We start from the raw sequence: 23405 nt of genomic DNA on the forward strand, positions 1-23405 counted from the left end.
TGTCTATGTAGCCTGCCTTCTTTTCCTCCCCTCTACCTTCCATGACCATTTTCCCTTCTTCTCCTTCTCCATTATGAAGTCAGACCTGGATTCAGTCCCAACTCCATTTATCAAGTGACCTTGGTTTAAATTTAATTCAATAAATGTTATCCATGAGCTATCAAGTCTGCCTTCACGTAGCTCAATGGTTAAATAAAGAAGGCCAGATAAGTAGATATTGCTGTAATAAATGGTATGTGTTAATTTCTATATCAGAGGTATGTGTAGGTTTATTGACAGAGGAGTGTGGGAGGGTGGGGTAGGGGTAGGGGTTGCCTTTGTCTGCTCTTATCCTGTCCAGCTGGGCATCCCAGTATCAGGGAATCATGGGATGTATGTACCAGTAAGATAGACATTGACTCAATCAATAAACATTTTTCCATTTTATGTAAAGAAGATAGGTCACACATCCAAGGTCAGATCCGACTTCCATCACTTATTAATTATTTGACCTTGACCAAACCACTTAGCTCTCTGAACCTGTTTCCTCATCTTTAAAATGAAGATACAGATTATATGAAATAATGTATTTATATATCAGTTAGCAATATTAAAAGCTCATTCTTGATTGGACATTTATTATTTATTAATCAGTATTCTAAATAAACCTGTTTTTTACTCATTTGGCTCTCATAATCTTATAAGGTAGTATGCCATTATTATTCCCATTTCACAGATGAGGAAACCAAGGCAAGAAGGTTAAGTGACTTATGACCCAGGTTTACTCAGCTATAAATGGCAGAGCTAGGATTAGAATCCACGGAGTCTGCATAGAGAGTCTGCAGCTCTGACTATTATCCAATGTTACCTCTCAGGAAAGCACTCAGTGTAACATGTGACACCCAGTGGATGGCTGTAGCCATGGTAGCAATTCCCTTCCCCTTCCTTTAGTTACCCAAGAAAAAGACAGTATATCAGCAAAATTACATTTGGCTTAATGAGGGAGTTCCCAATGTGAAAAAAACTGCTCTGGGAGCTGAAAATGTTTTGGACAATCACATATCTTAGCCAGAGTCTGACTGTAATTACTAGCAGTGCCTTTGTTCTTGCCAAGAGTGTTTAGTGAATCAACTGCTGATTTTCATGTCGGTAGGGCTGTTGCCGTGGGCTGAGCCACACTTTATGACCCTCCACTCTAGAAGACGGAGCACAAATCCTCCAGGGCCCACTGCTGTTGAAGGAGGAGGAGGGAGGGACTGTAATATTACTGAACATTGCTGTTCTGAGGACCGCTAAGTAGCATTTCTACCACAGAGACAGAATTATTTAAAGAAGAAAGTGGAACTGGAGAATATTCTAAGCAGTTCATCAATGAGCTGGAACTCTTTATTTTAGAGACAGAAGGAACTCTAAATAGCATGCAGAGCAAGTTAAATCTGTACCCAGGGCATTTTAATAAATTTGCTAAAGGAATCAGTGTCAGCTCTTGTTATATTAGGAAAGAGGACATGTTCTTCCAAGGGGATAGTTGGCTTTTATTTGATTGAAATGCTCAGTATATTTGAACACTTGTAGTGTTGGCCCTCGGAAGTATTTCATTTGCATCATTCAGTTGTTTAATACCAGTTAGTTGTTAGTTATTAAGTGAATTGCAAAAACTATAGGACAGACTGCTGTCATCACCACAAAGACAGATGCTAAAGGTGCATCAATTCAGCACACTTACAGAGTGCCTACTGCATGCTGGGAACGGTACCAGCCGGGCTCAGGGGCTGTGAAGACCAGGAAGATACGATCTCCTGATCCAGTGAGGCAGATGGACGTGTTAGGGAGTAAGTCCGGTAGGTATCAGGTATGGAAGTGCCGTGACAGTGTGTTAAAGGCATGGTGGGATTAAAACTTGTGTCTTCTGGCCCTCAGTGTCCATCGCAGCCACAATCATCTATGCCTATGCCTGGCTGGTTCCTCTCGCACTCTGGGGTTTCCTCGTGTGGAGAAACAGCAAAGTCATGAACATTGTCTCCTATTCATTTTTGGAGATCGTGTGCGTCTATGGCTATTCACTCTTCATTTACATTCCCACGGCAGTAAGTACCACGCTTATTCTGAGTGAGGCCCTGTTCTTGGAAAATTGGTGGTGGAAAATTCAACCAGTGTCACTACTTCCAACCTAACACCAATGCATGCCTGAGAAGTACCCCTTGAATTTAGAAGTTTAGCCACATCCTTCCTTGGATCTCCAGCCCTTTGTTGGGAAAGCGTTCTCCTCCGTCTGCACGCTGCTGGTTGCATTTCTCCAGGCAGTCCTGGGACACCAGAGTGCAGTGAAGGCTCAGCTGCTGACTGGCTCCTGGGCCCTTATGAATTCACCCGCCTGGAATGAACAGATGCCTCTCTTAATGCCTCCCCTAAACCCTCCCTGCCCTCCTTTTCTTTCAGATACTGTGGATCATCCCCCAGAAAGCCGTCCGTTGGATTCTAGTCACGATTGCCCTGGGCATCTCAGGCTCTGTCTTGGCAATGACATTTTGGCCAGCTGTTCGTGAGGACAACCGACGCATCGCGTTGGCCACCGTTGTGACAATTGTGTTGCTTCACATGCTGCTTTCTGTGGGCTGCTTGGTATGGTCTCCTTCCCATGCTCTTCTGGTGCACTTTAGATGCACATGCTAAGACCTCAAGCTGTTAGACACAATGGTTGTTTAAAAACTGGCTCCATGGTGGAGAGGGATATAGCTCAGTGGTGGATCCCATGCTTGGCATGCACGAGGTCCTGGGTTCTATCCCCAGTACCTCCATTTATTTGGTTTTTTTGGAGGGAGAAATAATTACATTTATTTACTTATTTGTTTATTTTAATGGCGGTACTGGGGACTGAACCCAGGACCTCATGCATGTTAGGCACGGGCTCTACCACTGAGCTATACCACTCCCCCAGTACCTCCATTTAAAATAAAATAAAATAAAAAGATAAATAAATAAATAAACAAACCTAATTACCCTTCCTCCACAAACAAAACAAAAGTGATACCAAGCAACACGTACTTGAAAAAAAAAGGCTCCATGAAATAAATATCATTTTAAATAGACTCTCCTAGATGAGAAGTAGTGAAGTCATGAGAATTTGATTGTCTCTGACTTTACCTAATTTCTGAAGTTTGGTTGAGATTTAGTGTCTGGCTGGAGTAAGTAGGGATGGATGAGTGTCTACACGTGGGGCTGGGGAGTGAGGGCTAGTGGAGTTCCCCCCCTGGATGGCTTTGCTGGTTTTCTGCACATAAGTAGAAAGAGTTTTGGAATTAGTATTTCATAGGTGAGAATGAAGTCAAAATAGGAAAAGGAGTTATTTTTAAGATGAACAACATTTAAAACAGTTTTTGTCTTTGCCTAGTTCTGAAACACAGACCTAGTTGCCATGCCTTTTACATGTGCCTAAGCTTTAACCCCTTGAGACACAGGACTCAGCAGAGTGACACTCTTAATGTTTGGCACTTGGAATCTCTGGGCTGATCCCTAGAATTGCTGCTCTGACCCTCCTTTGACCCTTCTGTGTGCTGAGTTAGTGTTCTTTTCGTCATAACTAACTCACTCACTGTAACACCTCTCACTGGCATCTTCCCATCTCTCTTTTGAATTTTTGTCCTATTATATACCTGTTTGAGAAGTTGGTGAAGAGAAGGAGGCAGGAGACAAGGCATTGCCCTGTTCAGCTCTGTAGAGGGTGGAGAGGAGCAAGGCAAATTGGGCTACGGAGCAGGGAGGTATCTTGCTATTATCATTAACTCATTTCACTTGGTACCTGGGGCCGGGCTCTTTGACCTCTTATGCCCACTACTCCCTTTGGGGGTAAATGACACTGAAGTTAGGGTTTACCTGCCCATCTTGCTACTCAGGAACTTTCTAAACGAGTGCATGACGATAAAGTAGAAAATGTACGGGGCTGGAACCGCTTAGCCCTGAGAGCCTGGGCTGGTGACATAGCTCTCAGCACCTGGTTTCCTCATGTCAGGGGGATTGATGTTTCAGGGGTTTTGTGAGACTCAATGAAATGGCTGTGAAAGCCCCTCATATACTGTGACAGTTTCTTCAGATGTAAAGAAATTATTCAAAGAGCTGTGTGTCATCAGAAGCTGTCAGGGCCAATCTGCTGCCTGTTCCTCCTTGTGCCCCAGTAACAGCAGTCCCAGGTCACAACGCTAGAGACAATGCCCTTTCACTGGTGCCTCTCCCTGGTGTCTTCCCAGCTCCCTCCTGAACTTCTTACCCACATATATATATTATACCTTGTTGAGAAGTTGGAGGAGAGAAGGAGGCAGGAGGTAAGACCTTGTTCTGTTCAGTTCTAAGGGGCTCAGAGGAGTGGGGCCAGTTGGATGGTGGAGCCGGGAGGTCATTGCAGGTGTAGGACCTGCAATGGGAGGCACAGTTTCCTCTTCTCGAGGAAAGGAACTGTCTGTTTAGCCAGGGCCCTACTATGCCTGGGGTTTTGCTCCCCACGGGAGTTTGCCTCCTCCTTTCTCTTCCCGAGGAGATGCACGATGCAAGAAGGCAGAAGCAGACATTAGGAGTCGGGTTCTAGTCTCAGCTCCATCACTCCCTGCTTCTGTTAGTTCACCTCCTCATTTAGAAAAAGTAAGCATCTTACTGTTGTGAGAATGAATGCTACATACAGTTATTATCATTGGAAAGGCAGGGAGAGGAAATGGCAGGGGAGTTATTTGAGCTGAGCAGCAGTGGCTGAACCAGACAGCTTGGCCTTCTCACTCCCTCTTGGGGAACACGGATTGGTGCTTTGGCCTTAGTGCAGTGAAGCGTATGGCAGCCCTGCACCTGCTGAGGGCCCCTCGGCGCCTGTACCTGTACCCCATCTCTATGCTGGTCCTGGAACACCCCTGGCAGGGATGACTAAGGAGGCACTAGAGGGTGCATCCATGGCCAGCATGTTTGGAGATGTACCAGCCTGTGTTTGAGGTGGTTACTGCCGCTAGTAGAGGGTCTCTGTCCTAGTTTTTGTGGAATTAATGAATCATAGAAATATAACTTAGAAATTATAGGAATATATAAAAAAATTCTTTTTCCAATCCTTTCATTTTACAGATAAGACTTGTCCAAAGTCACAGTGTGAGTTACTAGCGGCGCCACGTTTAGAACCTGGGCCTCTTGGTTCATGCTGTCTGATAAGGGTTTCCTCCAGGAGCCTGGAAGAGAGTCTTCATTTCTGCATCCTGGGGGCTCCTTGGCTTAGTGCACCTGCAAGCCGACTGGAGGGGCCCCCTGCCCCTGCTCAAGTTAGGGACCGTTCTTTCCCTTCCTCAGAAAACAGCTGCCACAGTGGGCCTTGGGGAGGAAGGCTTTTAAAACGAATAGAATTACTCTGGGGATGTGACAAACTAGAGAGAGTCTGCAGCTAGAAACTTTTTGAAACAGACTATTGAAGAGTTAACGCGAAATAGGAATTATGTCAGGGAAACTCCAGCGTGTTGTGTTGGTGCCCTCTTCCGGCTGATAGAGAGCAGAGCTGGTAAGATGGTTCTTAACTTGGTGGCTTTTTGTTTTTTTTTACCTTCCAGAAGCCCCAGCTCCAAGGGTGAGTCAGGCACAGGCAGTGGGCCCTGATTTGTTAACAGGTTCAACTGTCCTTTGAACAACCCATGTTCAGGGCTAGTGAGACTGGTGCTTTCCTGGGCTAAAGGTAGGCTTCTCAGACCCCGAGACAGGTGGGAAGATCTCCCCTGATGTTTTCCATCCACCTCCTTCTGATTTTTGACAGTTAAATTGTAGATGGTGAGTGGAAGCACTTACCAAACCTTTCATTTCCAAGCTGGGGAATTATGAGGTAAGGCCTGCCCAGCACTTTCTTCTAAAGGTCTTTATAGAAGCTGGCTGGTTTAGCGGCAGTCTGTCATCGCTCAGTTCATTAAGTATTGATTGTTTACACCATGTGCCAGGCCCTGCGTGAGGGGCTGGTGACACAGGGACAAGAAGGACACGATCTCCGGAGGAGAGACTGTACAGCGTAGCGATCAACAGCTTGAGCTTTGGTGTCGGAAAGACCCAGCGTTGAGTCCTGGCTGTACCACTCATTAGTCTTGTGCACCTGATTGAATGACAGCCTCTCTGAGCCTCACTGTCTTCATCTGTCAGATGAGGGTAATGATAACATCCTCACCGGGTTGCTATGAAGATTAAGTGTAAGTGCTCGGTAAATGGTAGCGAAATTTAAAAAGGCACTCACAGTCGAGTAAGAGACAGACAGAAACAGAGACAGTTCAGTGTGATGACCAGTGTGGTGGGGGAAACGTAGGGGCCGCAAGAGCCCAGAGGTACTGTTAGCATGGAGTCTAGGACTTACCTGGGCCATTATTTTTTAACCCCTCTTGTGGATCTCTTTTTCTTGCAGGCCTACTTCTTTGATGCACCAGAGATGGACCACCTCCCAGCAACCACAGCTGCTCCAAACCAGACAGTTGCAGCAGCTAAGTCCCACTAAGGAAGAAAGTGAGACTTTATATTTTCATCTTCTCACTGTGAGGTACAGTAAAAACGGGCAGGTGCATCTGTGCTGTTGCTGTCAGCATCGAGAACTGAGATGGCCAGACTCTTTTATCCATCTGCATAGTTCAGTGTGGTGTGTATGCACATGACGGTCCGTGTTTGGGTGTCCCTCTTGCCAAGGCTTCAGTTGGGAAATCCACTTCATCTGGCTTTATACTCTTGGCAACATGAACTTTAGATTCTTTGGTCAGAGGAGTTCCTGCCTTTTGGTCCCAGCGTCTCCTCACCTCTCCTCCCTGCCCCCTTCCCAGCAGCATATTATGGGTTTGTTCCATGTGACTACAGTCTGGTGGTTTTTCTCAGTTTCTCTGTGACTTCTCAGGCTGGCCTCAGACCCTGAGCGTGACCCCTCTAGAATTACTCATGCATTTCTCTGAAGCTTCCCAGTTCTCATGCCGGATTTGTTCTCAGGGCCTCTTTGATGATTCCGCTATCGGTGGTTAGCTCAGGGGGTCAGAGTAAAGGAAGAGTACCACTTCCTCCACGGCTGCTCTCTCGCCTGCCTTGTGCCACCACCTCAGTGCACTGAGCCTGCAGCCGTGCTGAACTGCTTGCTGTCACTGGAACACAACCTGCCTTTGCACTTGCCAAGCCAGTTGTCTGAACTGTTCCTTCCCTTCTAGCAGTCACCACGTACCTGGGGATCCCACCACACCCTATATTGCACATCACTTTACTAGTGGTGCTTGAAACACCAGTCGTTCACAGTCCATGTGTCCATCTACCTGTCCATTTGTTCACTCATTTATTCATCCATTAATCCTGTTTGTCCTAGGGTGTCTCCCCAGCTAGACTCAGCCCCATGATAACAAGGAATGAGTGTTTCTCTATTTCTTCATTGCCCACTACATGACCTGGTATACAGTTGGTGCTCAGTAAATGTTTGTGGAATGAATGAATGAAGCCACACTCTGCACATGATCTCCTTGTGGGCCAAGAACCTTTATTTTGTAATCATGGGCTGACCTTTCTGCCCAAGCTGCTGTCCCCCAGAGCAATGAAGAGTGATGCAAAGACCAGGGACTTTAGAGTCAAATAGAATTAAAATTAAATCCCTGCTCTACGATGTGTTAGCAGTGTGCCCAGGGCAAGGGGCTTACTCTCTGGGCCTCAGTTAACTTATCTGTGAAATAAGGATGATACAGTCTACAAGCATACCTCCGAGATATTGTGGGTTCAGTTCCAGACTACTGCAGTAAAGCAAATATTGCAATAAAGCAAGTCACGTGAATTTTTTGGTTTCCAAGTGCATATAAAAGTTATATTTACGCTATACTGTAGCCTATTGAGTATGCAACAGCAATATGTCTGAAAAAACAATGCACATACCTTAATTAAAAAATACTTGATTGCTAAAAGATACTAACCATCTTCTGAGCCTTCAGTGAGTCGTAGATGTAACATCAAAGATCAGAGATCATCATAACAAATACAGTAGTAATGAAAAAGTTTGAAATCCTGAGAGAATTACCAAAATGTGACACAGAAACAAGATGTGAGCGAATGCTTTTAGGAAAATGGTCTCAATAGACTTGCTCAGTGCAGGGGTTGTCACAAACCTTCAATCTGCAAAAAGCAACAATATCTGTGAAGCACAATAAAACAAGGTATGCGTGTGTTTATAAGATTGTGGTGAAGATTAGAGATCATGTCTATAAAAGCTCCTGCACATCGTTAAGGTGCTCGGTAATAGAATCAAGCTGCTGCCCCTCCGAGTGTGGGTCAGTAATTTGTGTTGGAATTTGGCAGTTCTCACTGACTTTACTGTGACCCTTTATTTCCTTTTTCTAAGACAGGTGGAGATTTTGCCTCTTAGTTGAGGGATTTAGGTTGCTGGCCTGCAAGGTGACAAAATGTGATGGGTCAAACAGGCCCCTCTAGTGGCCCTGTTGGTAAGACAGTCCTGGCCAATGGCATGACTAGGGAGCCACTATACATGTCACAGCCCACCTTCCCCTCTTCCTTTCTTCACATGGGACGTGATGCTGGAATCAAAGAAGGTTAGAGCCCTTGGAGATGGGATGTGTGTCCCTCCTCTTTTTACAGTGAGGAAGCTGAGGCCAAGAGAGGACAGTGCCCTGCCCAGGGCCACCGCAGGTTTGGTGGCAAACTAATGTGTATATCATTGTCCATTTCACAAAACACTGTCCACTTTACTCTCATTGGCCACTCATACCATCCTTCTTGTTCCAATTGTATGAATGAGGGAGCTAGGCTTAGTAAGTTTGAGTTGACTCAGATCCCCTCCCTCTTAAAGGCAGAACTGGGACTCGAACCCAGGTCTTGGGGAACCAATTCCTGAGGTTTTTCCACTTTCCCACTTTTTAGACTGTTGGTTTTTTTGCCATGAGAACTTGCAGGCTCCTTTGCTTGCTTCTAGCTTTTTGTGGGGTGTGGAGGCCCTCCTTTGCTGGCCTACAGATGCTCTAGTTCAGAGGCCTCCACACTTCTTTGATTATGCAACCCGTCAGTTAAGAATATGAGGACTGTATTCATTATCTATTGCTGCCTAACAAGAGTGCCACACATTTAGCAGCTCACACAACACACATTTATTATCTCACCATTTCTGTGAATCAGGAACCTGGGCAAAGCTTACCTTAGTTCTCTCCTTCAGACTCTCACAGGCTGCACTCCAAGTGTTGCCTGGGCTGGGGTGTCATCTGAAAGCTGGGCTGGAGAGGATCTTCTTCCAAGCTCACACGGTTGTTGGCAGGATTCAGTTCTTTGTGGCCTATTAGACTGACGGCCTCCTTTCTAATTGTCACCTAGAGGCTGCCCTCAGTTCCTTGCCACGTAGTCCCCTCCTATGATGACTTACTTCATCAAAGCCAGAAATGGAGATAATCAACAGAGAGTCTGTTAGGAAGATGGAAGTTACTGTCAAAGTAATGAAGTCGTGGAAATGACATCCATCACCTTTGCCGTATTCTTTTGATCAGAATCTAGTCACAAGTTTTGCCCACAGTTGGGGAGAGGGGACACACCAGGGCATGGATATCTGGAGGCAGGGATCTTTGAAGGCCGTTTTTATTTTTATTTTATTTTTTAGCTTTACTGAGATGTAATTGACAAGTAAAATTTTAAGACATTTGAAGTGTAGCTCGTGATGGTTTGCTGTACACATATGGGGTATGGAGGCCATTTTAGAGTCTGTCTGCCACAAGCACACACCTGTAGTGATATGTGTATATTTGAAGTATTTACACAGACTGTTGTCAGTCTATACAGGAACTATTAAAGCTGAACTTCTTATTTTTTGATGAAAAATAAATATTAATAGAAGGTCAAATATTTTCTTTTCACTACCTCAGTGGATAGTTTTTGGAGCCCAGTGCTTTAGAATGAGCATGTGGTAGCTTATCTGCATCACAGTTTAATTATCTGCACATTTGTCCAGCTTATCCTGCAAAAGAACTCTATTGACCGTTAGCAGAGAAGGCCTAAGGCAGGATGGTTCTTGGACTGAGGTCCGTAGGGAAGGGACTCTTATTTCACTTGAACTCCCTGGCGCTGGGCCCATTGCCCTCCTAGCACAGATAGAGCGTGTGCTTCGTTAATGTTGAGCGTGTGCTTCGTTAATGTTGAGTGAGTGGAGATGACTTTGAAAGATTAAGGCAAGAGTTAGGATGTGGGCTTTTACCAGAGGTGCCTTGGCTCACACTGAGTCCTAGATCATCATTTACTCTCGCTTAGTGTTTATTTGAGGCCACTTTATGGTCTCTTGGGCCAGGCACTGGGGACCTAGAAAATCAGATACAGTCTACCTCAATATTGGTGCCTTGGTCCCTGCGTGAAACAACTCACCAGATAAGGGCCAGGCTGTGTGAGAAGTGCCACAGCCAAGTTCTGAGTTGATGGACGCTGTGGAAGCATAGACACACTGACTCATTTGGCCTGGGCAAAGGCTTCACAGGGGGCCTTGCTTGATCCAGGTCCTGAAGGTTGAGCAGAAGCAAACTGTTGCCCATTTTCCCGAAAAGATTAGTCAACTCCCTGTGGCTTTTGGGAAGCTGAAGACTGAGGCTCTTCACTGGGACATGGTGATGCACTATAGGCTCACATCAACCAGAACCAGAAAATCTGAGCTCAGCTGTGGAGGGACAGAGGTGGAGGACCCAGTGGCCATGGTCGCCTGGCTCTCTGGTTTGCCTCGGAACACCTGACATCGACCTGGAGAGGGGCTTTCTCAGCCTGTTCTGGAGCTGAGACTTTAGTTCCTTTCATACGTTTTGGTTATGAAGGCTTCAGACCAAGTGTCCCAGGTGCTGTAAACCTTCGGAGAGTCAGAAGCTGACATCTGGGAAGAGCCTGGCCCTCAGGGCCCTTGCAGACCTTCCATCCTGATTTACACAGATTCGATACCTCTGAGCTTTGCTCAGGTCTATAACCTTGGATGTGAGTGTCTCCATTTGGGTGTCAAGTCTCTAAATGAGATAGTGATAAACAGTTTCTTTGGAGCCTCCCTGGCAGAAGCATCAATTGCTTTGCCAATGAGAGGGGCTGTCCAGAGCCCCGAGCACTGCAGATTTATGAGCTGGCTGTGCCTCCCACTGTAATCTCTGGGCTCCCAGCTTTCACTGAAAAAGAATGGCTTCTAATCTCAAAGATAACCTTCCTCTTGTAAATCTGCGCATTGGAGGACTCCGCCTGGAAGGGATTACTGGGGGAGCATTACCGCTTCTCTCCCTGGGACCTCAGGATCATTGGGGAGCCTCCAATTACTTATCATCAGGGAAGCTATCCCTACATAAGCCACTGAGATATTATAAAGAACATCTGCTTTCTTCTTTCCTTCCTTCCTTCCTTCTTTCTTTCCTGTTTTGTATTAACTTACAGCTGGAGGGCCAGTGCCATTTCTTCTCTGAGCCAAGACCCTGGGGAATCTAGGGAGTCTAACTTTGGCTTGAGGGATGGAATATCTAAAGGGCCACATCCAGGTTGGGGCTGTCTTCCCAGGGCCGTGGCGAGTGGCCCTGTCCCAAGAAGGAGGAGGGCAGCCAACAGATAATTATACTGCAGCATGCTAAGGGCTTTAATAAGAGATGAGCCAAGGGCTTCCGGGGACTCCTGTGTAATTAAAACCCTCCTGACTTGATAGACAGGGTTTATATGCAATTATCCTTTCACTCCCTCATGTCAAGAGTTCGTTTTATAAACCAAAGCTGCAAATGTTTTTACTAGGTTTATACACATCAGTTCTTTTATTCTGAAATCAGCTTTGGCTCAATGCTATAATCCCCTTTAACACAGCATCCAGCTGCATGACTCTACACCACAGTGAACACTTTTCTCTACAGCCCCTCATTCTTTCCCATAACATGTCTGAAATCTCCCTGCCCAGAGAATCCATCTTCAGTTCCTAGGCTATTTCCTTCTCAGTTTTTCTTCTTTGTTCCTTTTCTTTCAGGAAAATTAGGGGAACCTGGGAGGGCAAGTGGGTCAACCCAATAACTTTTCATTCTCTTATTTGACTTATTTAGTGGAAAATTTTAAACCTAGGCAAAAGTAGAGTGAATGGTGTAATGAAGCCCCGTGTGCCCCTCCCCTCACTCACTTTCAGCAGTCATCAACTCATGGCCAGTCTTGTTGCATCCACATACTCACCTACACCCCACATCTTTCCCCTGTATTCTCTAAGCAAATCTAGAGCGTCCTATTATTTCATCCATAAATACTTAAAATTCTGTGTCTATGAGAGATACTCTGTTCAAAACCAAACCAAAATACCATAAGCACATCTAAAAAATAGTAACTCTTTAATATCAAATATATTTCAGTGTTTGAATTTCATATTGCAGTTCAGTGATGTATCTCTTTTTTTTGTATATATATTTTTATTGAAGTATAGTCAGTTTACAATATTATGTCAATTTCTGGTGTACAGCATAATGCTTCAGTCATACATGAACATATATATATTCATTTTCATATTCTTTTTCACCATAAGTTACTATAAGATATTGAATATAGTTCCCTGTGCTATACAGTATAAACTTGTTGTTTATCTATTTTATATATATTAGTTAGTATCTGCAAATCTCGATCTCCCAATTTATCCCTTCCTACCGCCTTCCCCCACTAGTTTGTTTTCTATGTCTGTGAATCTGTTTATATTTTGTAAATAAGTCCATTTGTCTTTTTTTTTTTAGATTCCACATATGAGTGATAGTGTATCTTATTTTTCTTTCTCTTTCTGGCTTACTTCACTTAGAATGACAATCTTCAGGTCTACCCATATTGCTGCAAATGACATTATTTTATTCTTTTTTATGGCTGAGTAGTATTCCATTGTATAAATATACCACAACTTCCTTATCCAGTCATCTGTCAAAGGACATTTAGATTGTCTTAAATGCTTTTTAAATTAGAGAGTCCTACTCCATCTTTCTCTTTCTCTTTCCCTTTGCCATTTACTTGTTGAAAAATCATTTAACCTATAGTTTTTCACTGTCTGGATTTTGCTGACTGTACCTCCATGGTATCATTTAACAGGTAGCTCTGTCCTCTGTTTTCTGTGAGTTGATGGTTGTATCTAAAAGGTTTGATCAGATTCAGATTTGACTTTTTTCTTTCGGCAAGACTACTTGATATGTGCTGTTAAGTTCTTCTATCCATAAACTAATATTCTTATTATCTCTCTGCCTTTTTTATATTAGCAGCCATTAATAAGCCACATCTAGACCCATCAATTCATTAGGGGTTTCAAAATGATGATATTTCACTTCTATCTTCCCTTCTATGAACTAGAATATTTCTTTGTTAGGAATTTCCCTTCCTCTACCTGGGTGTCCGGTGGCATAGTTTATGTAAGAAAAGCAAGGTAAATGATTTTTTTTCCTCTTTATTTACCTACTTCCAAAATTGTAGTTGGCTTACTAGCACTTTGCAGCAATGACCAGTTAGCTTCAGCTCATTGCAAATATTATGCTTACTGATGCTCAAATTGTCCTATATTTAGCCATGGGGAACCTCTTCAGGTTGGCCCCTTAGTCCTGTTGGCACAGTCATAGGAGTTTCTGATAACTGCCTTGCTATATGTTATGGCCAAATGTTCTGGGCTCATTTTGGACTTTCCCTGTCCCAGACCCAGACTGAGCCATTTCTCTAAAGAGTCTTGGTTCCATTCAGTGGGGAAATAGTATTTCCGTGTCACAGTCTGGATGCTAGTGGTAGTCACTGCAATTGGTCATCATTTTCAGGCCTGAATTTCAGTTCTCAGAGATAGGAAATATGATTGTTGTTTGCTTGCTTTTTTTTTTTAAAGAACAGTATATTTTCAGTTCCTACTGATACTTTCAATTCCTATTTTGTACTACAGGGTTCTTACAAAACTGCTTTTATCTTATTTTCGTATCTCCTTTCTCCTCTACTGAGCATCTCACTTCTCAGTGACATCATCAGTGAGAGAATTGGGCTATCACATACTGATCTGTTTTACCCCACTGTGCACTCCCAGCGATCTAGCAGTAACAGTACCAACACTACCACTAATGCCTGGAAATGTTACTTTAAAATCTTCGAGGGTTTGTTTTTTTTTTTTAAGTTTAGAATGCCCTTTTCTTTCCCTTGTCTGCTTGGGAACTTCCTGTTTATTCTTCAGGACCCACTTGAGATACTTTCTTCTTGGTGAAGTTTGGCTTTACTTCTCCAGGTAATATTCCTTACTTACTTCTCTGGGCTCTGCTACAGCTCTTTGTTTGTTTCTCTCTTATGGCAATTTTCTTATTAACTGTAACCTGATAGACTGAGAGTTCTTTGAGATTTATTTACCAATATAGGCCCAGCACTCAGCAGGCATTTGGAGAAAGCTTGATTTCAACAAGTGAGGATTATATACATACCATGCGGCACTCAAAACTTTCCTGGGATATTTTGCCAACTTACTTGGAAATTCTTGTTTATTCATTGAAGACCCAGTCTGTGCTAGATGCTGGGCTACTGGTGAACAGTGGAGATAGGTCCTTACTTTCCCTGATTTTGCACCCCAATTTTATATCTCCTGCATCACACAGACTAGCAGGCCTTACTAAATTAAAGAGAGAATCGTTACTTTGGGAACTTCTGGTTGAAACACTCCAGGTCAGACAGTGGTGACATTGTCCAGGCTTGGATGCAGGGAGGGGGCCAGGAAGGAAGCAGAGCATGCCTGTGCCACAGGGGGCCACCAAGGTGGGGAGCTAGCAGTGGCCAGGAGTCAGGTCTCAGGCCTGGAAGAGGTGAGGGAGTCCTAGCTGATGGTGAGATCATGGACCAAATCTGACACAAAGGATGGTATCATCTTCCTTGCTACCCTCAGCCTAAGCCCCAGGAATTCCCAGCCTCTGCCCTGCAGGCCACCTATGAAAAGTTGGCAGCAGGAAAGGGAATTTTTCTGCCTTCATGTCCTCCTCCAGTCTTGACATTAATTTGGACCAGACAGCTAGAAAGACGAGAGAGAAACAGAATACATATTTATGAAAATAAAACCTTTAGTGCCTGCCCTGTGCGCTGGTTTGTCCCTAACTTTATTTAGCAGTTTAGAAACTGGAGCGATGTTTACCAGGCAGCCAATCAGGACTTTAGGTTCCTCCACTCCAGCAGATTACAGCATCCACCCTCCAACCACTTTTCACAGATATTTTGTTGGCATTTTTTCCCTTTTCTGGAGCCAGTAGATGAAGACACATATCCCCGGCCTCAGGTTCACCTTCCTGGGGTGCTCAGATGCTGACGTCATGTTGTGACACTTCCCCTGATGAGGTCGCCACGGAGGCCTGGCTCGTTCTCTTAGGGGGAAGGCCATGCATTAGGAACCCCTTCTTTAATCTCCCCTGGACTTGACCATATCTCTAGCCTCTCTTTCCAGGGTCTCATCTCTTACAAATCCTCAACTAGGTTTACAGACAGATGCCTCAAATTCATTATGTTCAAAACTAAACTCATCCCCACAACAGCTGGAGCCTCCTTATATTTTCCTGTCTCTGTGAATGGCACTACCATTCACACCACCCTGACTTCAGACTAAGTTAGATTCTTTATCATACCCTCTCATGGTATCTCACAGCTATAATTACATAAAGAATGTTTTATGTATTTGTTTCCCCTGTACTTTCCCCTGCTAGACTGTAAGTTTCTTGAGAGTTGGGACCATATCTGCCTCATTCATCACTGTACCCAGTCCCTGGCACGTGAGTCCTCCGTCACTATTTGTTAGCTAAATTAAGAAATCTACCTAGTTACCCAAGCTGGGAACTTCCATCAGTGCAGATTCCTCCCTCTTATCGTCCACGTTTTACCTGTCAGAAGACTTGTCTACTCTACCTCTGAAATACTTCTTAAATCTGTCCTATTAGTACCATACCCAGCATTCAGGACCCAATCATCTCACATTTGGACTGTGGGAATAACTTGATGGGATTCTCTGTCTCTTTTCTTTTCCTCCTTCCAAACCATCCTATATGTAGCTATAGGGGGTCCGTGAAAGTGTATAAATCTAGTTGCGCCTTTGACTGTGTCACTCTTCTATGTAAAAAGGTTGTTTTTTGTTTTTTGCCTCCTATTTTCTAAAGAAGTAAATCCAAACTCCCTGGATTTCCAAGATCTACCCCTAATCTATCTGCCCTACCTCATATCCTGCCAGTGTCCCCTGTATAACCTTATGTTTCAACAACCACAAACAGCTCTCCTGTTCCAATTGTTTTTATGTCCCTCCATATTTACTTTTATCTTTCCTCCTCTAGCACCAAACACAGGGCAGTCACAAAGAAGAGAGAAAGGAGAGTGGGGGAAGGTAGCTTTGGGATCTGTGTCAGAGAAAGTCACTGGGTTTCCAAAGAAATAGAGGAAAACTTTAAAAATTGTCATCTCCCCTCCAACAGTGAGTCTTCCAAGGGCATCTAAATCAGGGCTCAAGGCTCTAGGTTTGGGGAGCTGGTGGCAGCAGACTTCTCTGGTGTTGAACTTACAGCTCTGAATCCTTTCTGTATGGGGGAATCTTTACCTTGAAAGTTACTCTTTTTGTTTTTCAGTTCTATTTGAGGGGTTTTGGTGTGGTTCTTTTGGACATGGGCTTCCACAACAGGGAAGCAGAGTGACCAAAGCCAGCAGGAGAATGATGGAATGAATGGTCCCAGCCCACAACATCGGGACGGTGCCCACACTGAAGCCTAGTCACCTGTTTAACAAACAGAAGTTAAATATCGTTGAGTACACGTGTCCTTCAGCTGTTCTTTCTCACCTGTGCATTGTCATTGTGACTGTGCGCTGATCTGGAGTGAAGTATGGGGCAGGTGTCGGCTGCTCCAGTGCCCTGCACTCGCCTCTCACAGTCACGTGGTGTGCTTCGCTCCAGGTTCGCCCTTCATCCCTGAAATGGATCTGTCCTTACTCGGATGTCTTTTCTCTGGAGTGTGTATGGATTACCTAGGTGATCCTCTGCTCCCTTTTGCATCCTCAAGTGGCCAAACAGTGTGAACTTTGGTTGGGATTCATTGGGAGCCTGAAAATGTGTCTTTGGTGATCCGATACTGGCCAACTGAACCTAAGGGTTGCAAAATAAATACCTCACATTATGTCTGTGTTTGTCCTTTGTGACTTTGATTTCAGGTTCTTCCCTGATGTTTTATCTTCAGCCTGCTGGAGGCTGCTGGGAGTCTGATTTAATGTGCTAGGACTTGGGGTGTGGGGGTTAAAATGGACATCAGAATTTTTTCCCCTCTAAGTACGGAACAGTAGGTTTAAAGAACTTGCTTACTTATAACCTATTTTGACATACAGATTTTAGAAAATTCTTTTAGGGCCCTCTGAGTACCTCTTCAAGGTGGCAGGGCTTCTTGGCTAGAGTGCTTAAAAGGGAGAAACCAGTGATACCTCAGAGATACTCTGCTACACTTTTTATTCAAAATGCACACCATCTTGGAGGCTGAGCTTCTGCCAGCTCAGGATTGCTGATTCCCCACTGTGTCTGTTGTCCTCTTCAGGACAGGAGTTCCCTGTGTATTTCTGACACAACTACGAAGACATATTTGGACTTAAAAGGCTGACCACACAGATAAAGGAAGATGCACACAAATCCAGGCTACAGTGAGCTTAACGTCACCTTGGCAAACCTCCCATCAAATGCTGAATATCACCCCCATTAACTTATTCAACAAATACATATTATGCACCTACAATGTGCTGCTGATCACCATTCTAGGTACTCGGGCAGCGAACAAAACAGAAAAAAACCCCGGTTCCTGTGGATTCTATAGTCCAGTGATCACTGCTAAGGGATGACCAGCCTCAGCCTCTCCAAGGCAGCCATTTCCCCCTGAACTGCTCTTGCTCTTAGAAGCGTCTCTGCAGCTTTCACTGGGTGGTTCAAGCGCTAACCCTGGGCCCTCAGACCAGGTCTGAACTTCTTTCCTTTTGTTAACTTCAGGTCTTTGAAAACAGCTGTTCGATATCCCCTGAGTCTTCTCCAGCTAAATATTTCTTTTGTCTTCAAGGGCTCTTCAAAGAACTTGGTATTCATACTTTCCAGTCTGAACTGGTGCCCCAGCTCACTCTTTCCTTAATACTTAACTCCTACTGCCCAAGACAGTGATTCTTATACATGTGGATCCTGTGAATTCCCCTGTGCAAGCCATCTGCAACCTCCCCTTCCTATCTCTTACCAAAAGTGACAGGATTTTTCTCCTACTGAAGAACAGAAGCATATTGTGAAATAATAAGAAATATATATAAACCGGTTTCTGCCCCAGTTCCTGACACAGAACCCCTAAGACCCTTGTCATCTCCTGAGTGACAGGAGTATCTGACAGAGTTCCTAAATTCCTTGGAATTTCCTGGGGACTAGAGTATTTTTGGATCTAGTTAGGAGACTCTTGGGAACTCCTGGACGGAGCTGGTCACCAGAAAGATCAAGCCATGATTAGAAGCTTGAAAATTTCATCCCCACCTCCCATTCTCTGGAGAGAAGTGAGGGGCTGGAAATAGGGTTACTAATCAATCATACCTATGTGATGAAACCCCCATAAAACCCCAAAGGAACGGGGTTCAGAGACCTTCTGGTTTGGTGAATACATCCATGTGCTGGGAAGGTGGCACACCCTCAACTCCAGATGGGCACCAGCTCCTCCACATGGGACCCTTCCAGACCTCACCGTATGTATCTCTTCCTCTGTCCTTTCATTTGTGTCTTTTAAAATGCTCTTTGTAATTAATCAGCAATGGTAGATTAACTGTTTTCCTGGATTCTGTGAACAGATTGTCAAACCCAAAGAAGGGGTTGTGGGACCCTCCAATTTGTAGCTAAGTCAGACAGAAGTCATGGGTAACCTGGGGACCCACTGCTTGCAATTGGCATTTGAAGTAGGGGACAATCTTGTTGATCCACAGTTTCTGCACTAATTTTAGACAGTGTCAAAATTGTTTAGTGTGGAAAATCCACACATCTGGTCACAGAAGTGCTGTAAGTGTTCAAGTAGAGGAAAACAGTCATTTTTTCCCCCCAGGCACATATAATTATCTGAACTTGAAGGGGAAATTAGTTACTTCTAAATATTTTTAAGTGTGGTATGACTGGTACATTTTTCCAAAAATATGTTTAGAGATTTTATGATACAGTGGTCACAATTTAATTTTTAAGTAAGGATTTTAGACACAACCAGCATCATAAATTAGCACCAACATCTCATGAAAGAGAGGACATCGTAATATCTAATAATCTGGAAGGGCATAATCTCAGTACTAAAAACTTGAATAAATTTAGCTTATGAAAACCCAACTACGTTGTGCATTCTTTCTCACTTACCAAGTATCAGTGAAAACTTCACAAACCAACCAGCCTCACCCTTTCGGAAGCCACTGCTCTTGGGACCCCCATGTAGCACTTATGAATTGCATTCAGCTGTAAAAGAACCTGGAAAAGCAGTGGTTTAAACAAACTAGCAGTTTCATTTTTCTCACGTAAATGGAAGTTTAGGGATAGTCCCGGGTTAACACGGCTGCTTCATGAGGCCATCAGGGAATCTGCCTTCTATCTTTTAATGTTCTTCTGCTCAACAGTCTTTAGCATAAATTTGTCATCCTCTGGTCCCAAGATGTGTGCTTCTTTCTCCAGCAAAGTGTAGGCAGTGAGGAGTCCAGCTCTAAGTCAAAAACCTATCTGTGAGATTTCAGGCCCGACCATAGGCAGTTACAAAGCTTTACCCATGGGCCTCCTGGGAAGGCCCACACCAGACAGGTACACAGCCCGTGCACTGCGCTCTCTGAGGGAAGTTGCAGTCAAGGATTTTGGCCCCACCCCTACCATCACCCAGCCTTAGCCCAGGCTCCTTTTGGAGAGAAGGGGAGGCCCTAGCCATGGCCTCTGTTAGGTGCCTCTGCAGAGACCGACTTATTGGGGTAGAAGGGCAAAGAAGGGGCCTTGAAATGTGTCCTCCTTGAATGCTGACTCAGTACGTAGTACTGTTCTACTCCTCGCCCTCCCCCCCTCCTCCCAGCCTCCTGGGTCTGCAACATGGCAGGAGCATTTTGGTTAGGGATCCTCCAGCAGTGATACAATCCTGGCATCTGCACTTATCCACCTGACTCTTGCCTGGCACTGTTCCAGGGAGAAAAATGGGACATTAGGAGGGCCAGCACTTTCTCCTGTTTAGTCTCTTGCTTATACTGTCACAGTAGATGAGTAAAGCCTTGATTGTTAGTTTCATTTTCACTACCCTACACAGACACCTGGCAGCTCAGCTTCTGATGGGCAGGAAGATGGCAAAGGGCAAAAGGAGTTGGCCAGTTGAGCTGATCTGTCTTTTGATGGGCTTTCTCCACAGCCCCACTGCAGTCTTATGTTTATATCTGATTGGTCAGAACTGGATCACAGGATCATCTCTAGCTGCAAGGGAGGCTGGGAAATGCTCTTTAGCTGGGCACACTGCCATCCCAAGTGAAACCAAACTGGGTTTTGGATGGATAACTATTACATCTTGGAATCCTCTACTTTTAGAAAAGTTAGTGGGTGGTGATTTGTCCATCATCTGTTTGATTTCACTGGTTGGCACTGTATAAAGGATTGAGAGAAAAGAATTCTGGGAATACAGGAGTGACATTTTATAATCTTCCTGAATTCTCCCATAAAAAAATAATAAACAGAGTAACTGGGCTAGCAAAACCAAAAACCTTTGGATATCTATAACAAAACTGGGTGACAAGATAGCAACCCAAACCCCAAAATTCATGTAGGTGGAAACCACTGGCAGCTCAAAGAATTGTGTTATCAGCATTTTTGTGGAAAGAAGCAGAGGGAAGCAAAGAGTGCCTAAGAAATATGAAAATAAGAGAACCTCAAAATAGACAACAGGTGCTCCCTGGAAAGTACATGGACCAATAGGAGATCAGCAGCAGGAACTGATGGGTGGGTGGTTGTATGACCAAGTCTCCAGCTGATGAGTGCAAGGGGGCCCAGAGTGAGGTCTGAAGAAGCTGGAGCAGCCCAGATCCTGTGAACCCTCAAAACCAGCCAAAGTATCTTTCCAGGACACCAGACTAGAAACTGTGGAGAATAGATTAGAAATAGGGTAGGCCAGGGAAATTTGGGGCAAAGGAAAGGGAAGTCCAGATGAGAATGGGGGAGGGGAACAGAGCCAGGAGATCTCAGAAATTATGAAGCCATACTTTTGAACACTTCATGAAAACACAGAAAAGGAATCATAGGGCCTTGGATTTAGCAAAGCTATCCTAACTCACCCCTCCGACTAAATGTGCAGGAAAACTAATTTTATATAAAAATGAGCAACAGAAAGGACTGCAGTCAAATCTCTAATGAAGTTATTATAAGAAAAATGAGAACAAGGAGCAGAAAAACATCCCTAATGAAATGAATGCATTCCAGAAAGACATGCCCACAAAACCAGATAAAAACTGTAACTTAATATTTCAAAATGAGCTAAAGTAATTTAAGGAAATAGTATAAGATATGAAAAAAAATCACAAGTCAGAATTAGAAAGTAGAAATTAGGTAATCAAACTCAGGAAAGAATTGGAAATAAAAGGGAAAACTAATTTCACAAATGAAGACTGAACTAGAAGGAATATCAGAGGAACATAGCTTTTGCACAATGGATAATGCCTTAAGGGAATAAAAAGTGAAAAGAAGGAAAAAATTTAAATTCTAGAATGAGTAAAGAAAAATCTGAGAATTCAAGAGAAAAATGACAAATATAGAAGCTGGCAAGAGTATCTAAAACTATTATACATGTCCTTGAAAGAGGGGAAAAAATGAGGCAATGGAATAGAAATATTATTTAAAAACTGTAATTAAAAAAAAAACTTTCCTGAAAAAAATTTAAAAGACTCAATGCTGAGTACAGAAAAAGCATACCTTATTCCTGGGGAAGCTACTTGGAAGATCAGCACTGAGACATATTCTAGTAAAAATAGTGAATTAAAAAAAAATACTGGGGGCATCCAGGCTAAAAGACAAATTCACTTATAAGGGAAAGAAAATCAGATTGCCATCAGACTTGACAACAGTACTTGACATCAGAAGACTATAGAGTAACAACATATCTAAGGCACCAGACAAAGGAAAGGATTTAACATCCAGCCAAACTGACTTTCAGGTGTGAAAGCCACAGATGAAATATTACCAACATGGAAGAACACAGGGAATATTCCTTGTGGGAACTTTCTGAGACATCTTCTAGGGAACACACCTCAGACAACCAGACTGGTGAGACATTGATGTAGCAGGTGGAGAGCACTTAATATATATTTATTTGTAGAACTAAGAATGAATGATGGTTATAAGGGAGAGAATATTGTTTATAATGGTTATGTGCCCTTAAAATAAATATACAGTATAACTAACAAAAGTAAAAAGAGAACAGGAGAACATTTACAATGGGCAAACTTGCTGATTGCCTTATAGTTATTAACTAAGAGTAACAGAATATTACTTCAAACCAGGTGCTGGAAAAGAGGGAAGAAGGAAGAAGTTGCTAATCAATGTCAGTGTTTTCATAAGAGGGAAATAATCGACAATAATTGCTCTCCCTAAATAGAGGGAGTTAAAGATGTTATATAAGGGAAATGATTAAGGCAAAAGCACAAATCTTTGTAAATATTAAAAGAGAAAAGGGAGTGGGCAAGCAAATCGGCTGTACAGTGAAAAACCATATAAAAGAGTTGAAATGTTCAAATAGATATGAGTGTGAATCTTTGCTTCACTTTACCTCTCTCTGCTTGGCTTTCTCTGTAAAAGACTATATATGTATGTATACTTGAGTGCCTGGGAGCATATTATATATATGTGTGTGTATGTATATATATATATGTATATACACATGTGTAATATATATCATTCACCTTGAAGGCAAGTGTGAGCCATTTCTGAATCATGTGATATGACTTGCAGTGTCCAATATATAATAAGTGTTCAACCAAAGCAAGATGTCTAGCCTTCTCAGCAAAGCTAGGGCTTGAATGTAGGATTGTCTGGCTCCAAGGTTTGCTCTTTCTCTACTGTGCTACTCAAGGCAGGACGTATCCACTGAATGGTGGGGTTATAGGATCTTCAGAAGAAAGAGAGCTTCAACAGGAAAGGCTTCATGGAAGACATAGCATTTGAAGACATGAGAGTCCAGCTTAAGTCGAGGCATGAAGGAGAAAAAAACAAGATGTGTTGGGGAGGAAGTGAGAAGTCTGTAAGTAGATAGGCTTTAGTTTCTTAGACCTGTCCTCATCCTTTTTCCAAGAAAAACTTATAAACTAAAAACTGATAACCAGTTCTATCAGTGTATTCAGTGAGAATATGTTTTAGGACAGTGAATGTCTAAAGATAGGGCCTCGTATCCTAGACAGGAAAGTCCTGATAGCAGATACTCTGCTCCAATGGGCACTCCCCCGGC

At 43.6% G+C, this 23405-nt stretch overlaps 1 protein-coding gene across 4 annotated transcripts in view; it reads left to right on the forward strand.

Annotated features, from left to right (window-relative positions):
* The window catches only part of YIPF1 (Yip1 domain family member 1), a 28755-nt gene extending 11668 nt beyond the window's left edge, over nucleotides 1-17087 (forward strand). For 3 of the 4 annotated variants that reach the window (XM_010984613.3, XM_010984617.3, XM_010984618.3), the window contains 4 exons: nucleotides 1900-2066; nucleotides 2419-2601; nucleotides 6380-6511; nucleotides 16545-17087. In XM_010984613.3, coding sequence (XP_010982915.1) covers nucleotides 1900-2066; nucleotides 2419-2601; nucleotides 6380-6469 — 440 coding nt within the window. In that variant the 3' untranslated portion in view covers nucleotides 6470-6511; nucleotides 16545-17087. The remainder of the gene's footprint in view (nucleotides 1-1899; nucleotides 2067-2418; nucleotides 2602-6379; nucleotides 6512-16544) is intronic. The other variant, XM_010984615.3, reaches the window with a different exon arrangement.
* The last annotated feature ends 6318 nt before the right edge of the window (nucleotides 17088-23405 follow it).

This window comes from Camelus dromedarius, chromosome 14, assembly GCF_036321535.1.
Source record: "Camelus dromedarius isolate mCamDro1 chromosome 14, mCamDro1.pat, whole genome shotgun sequence".
NCBI lineage: Eukaryota > Metazoa > Chordata > Mammalia > Artiodactyla > Camelidae > Camelus > Camelus dromedarius.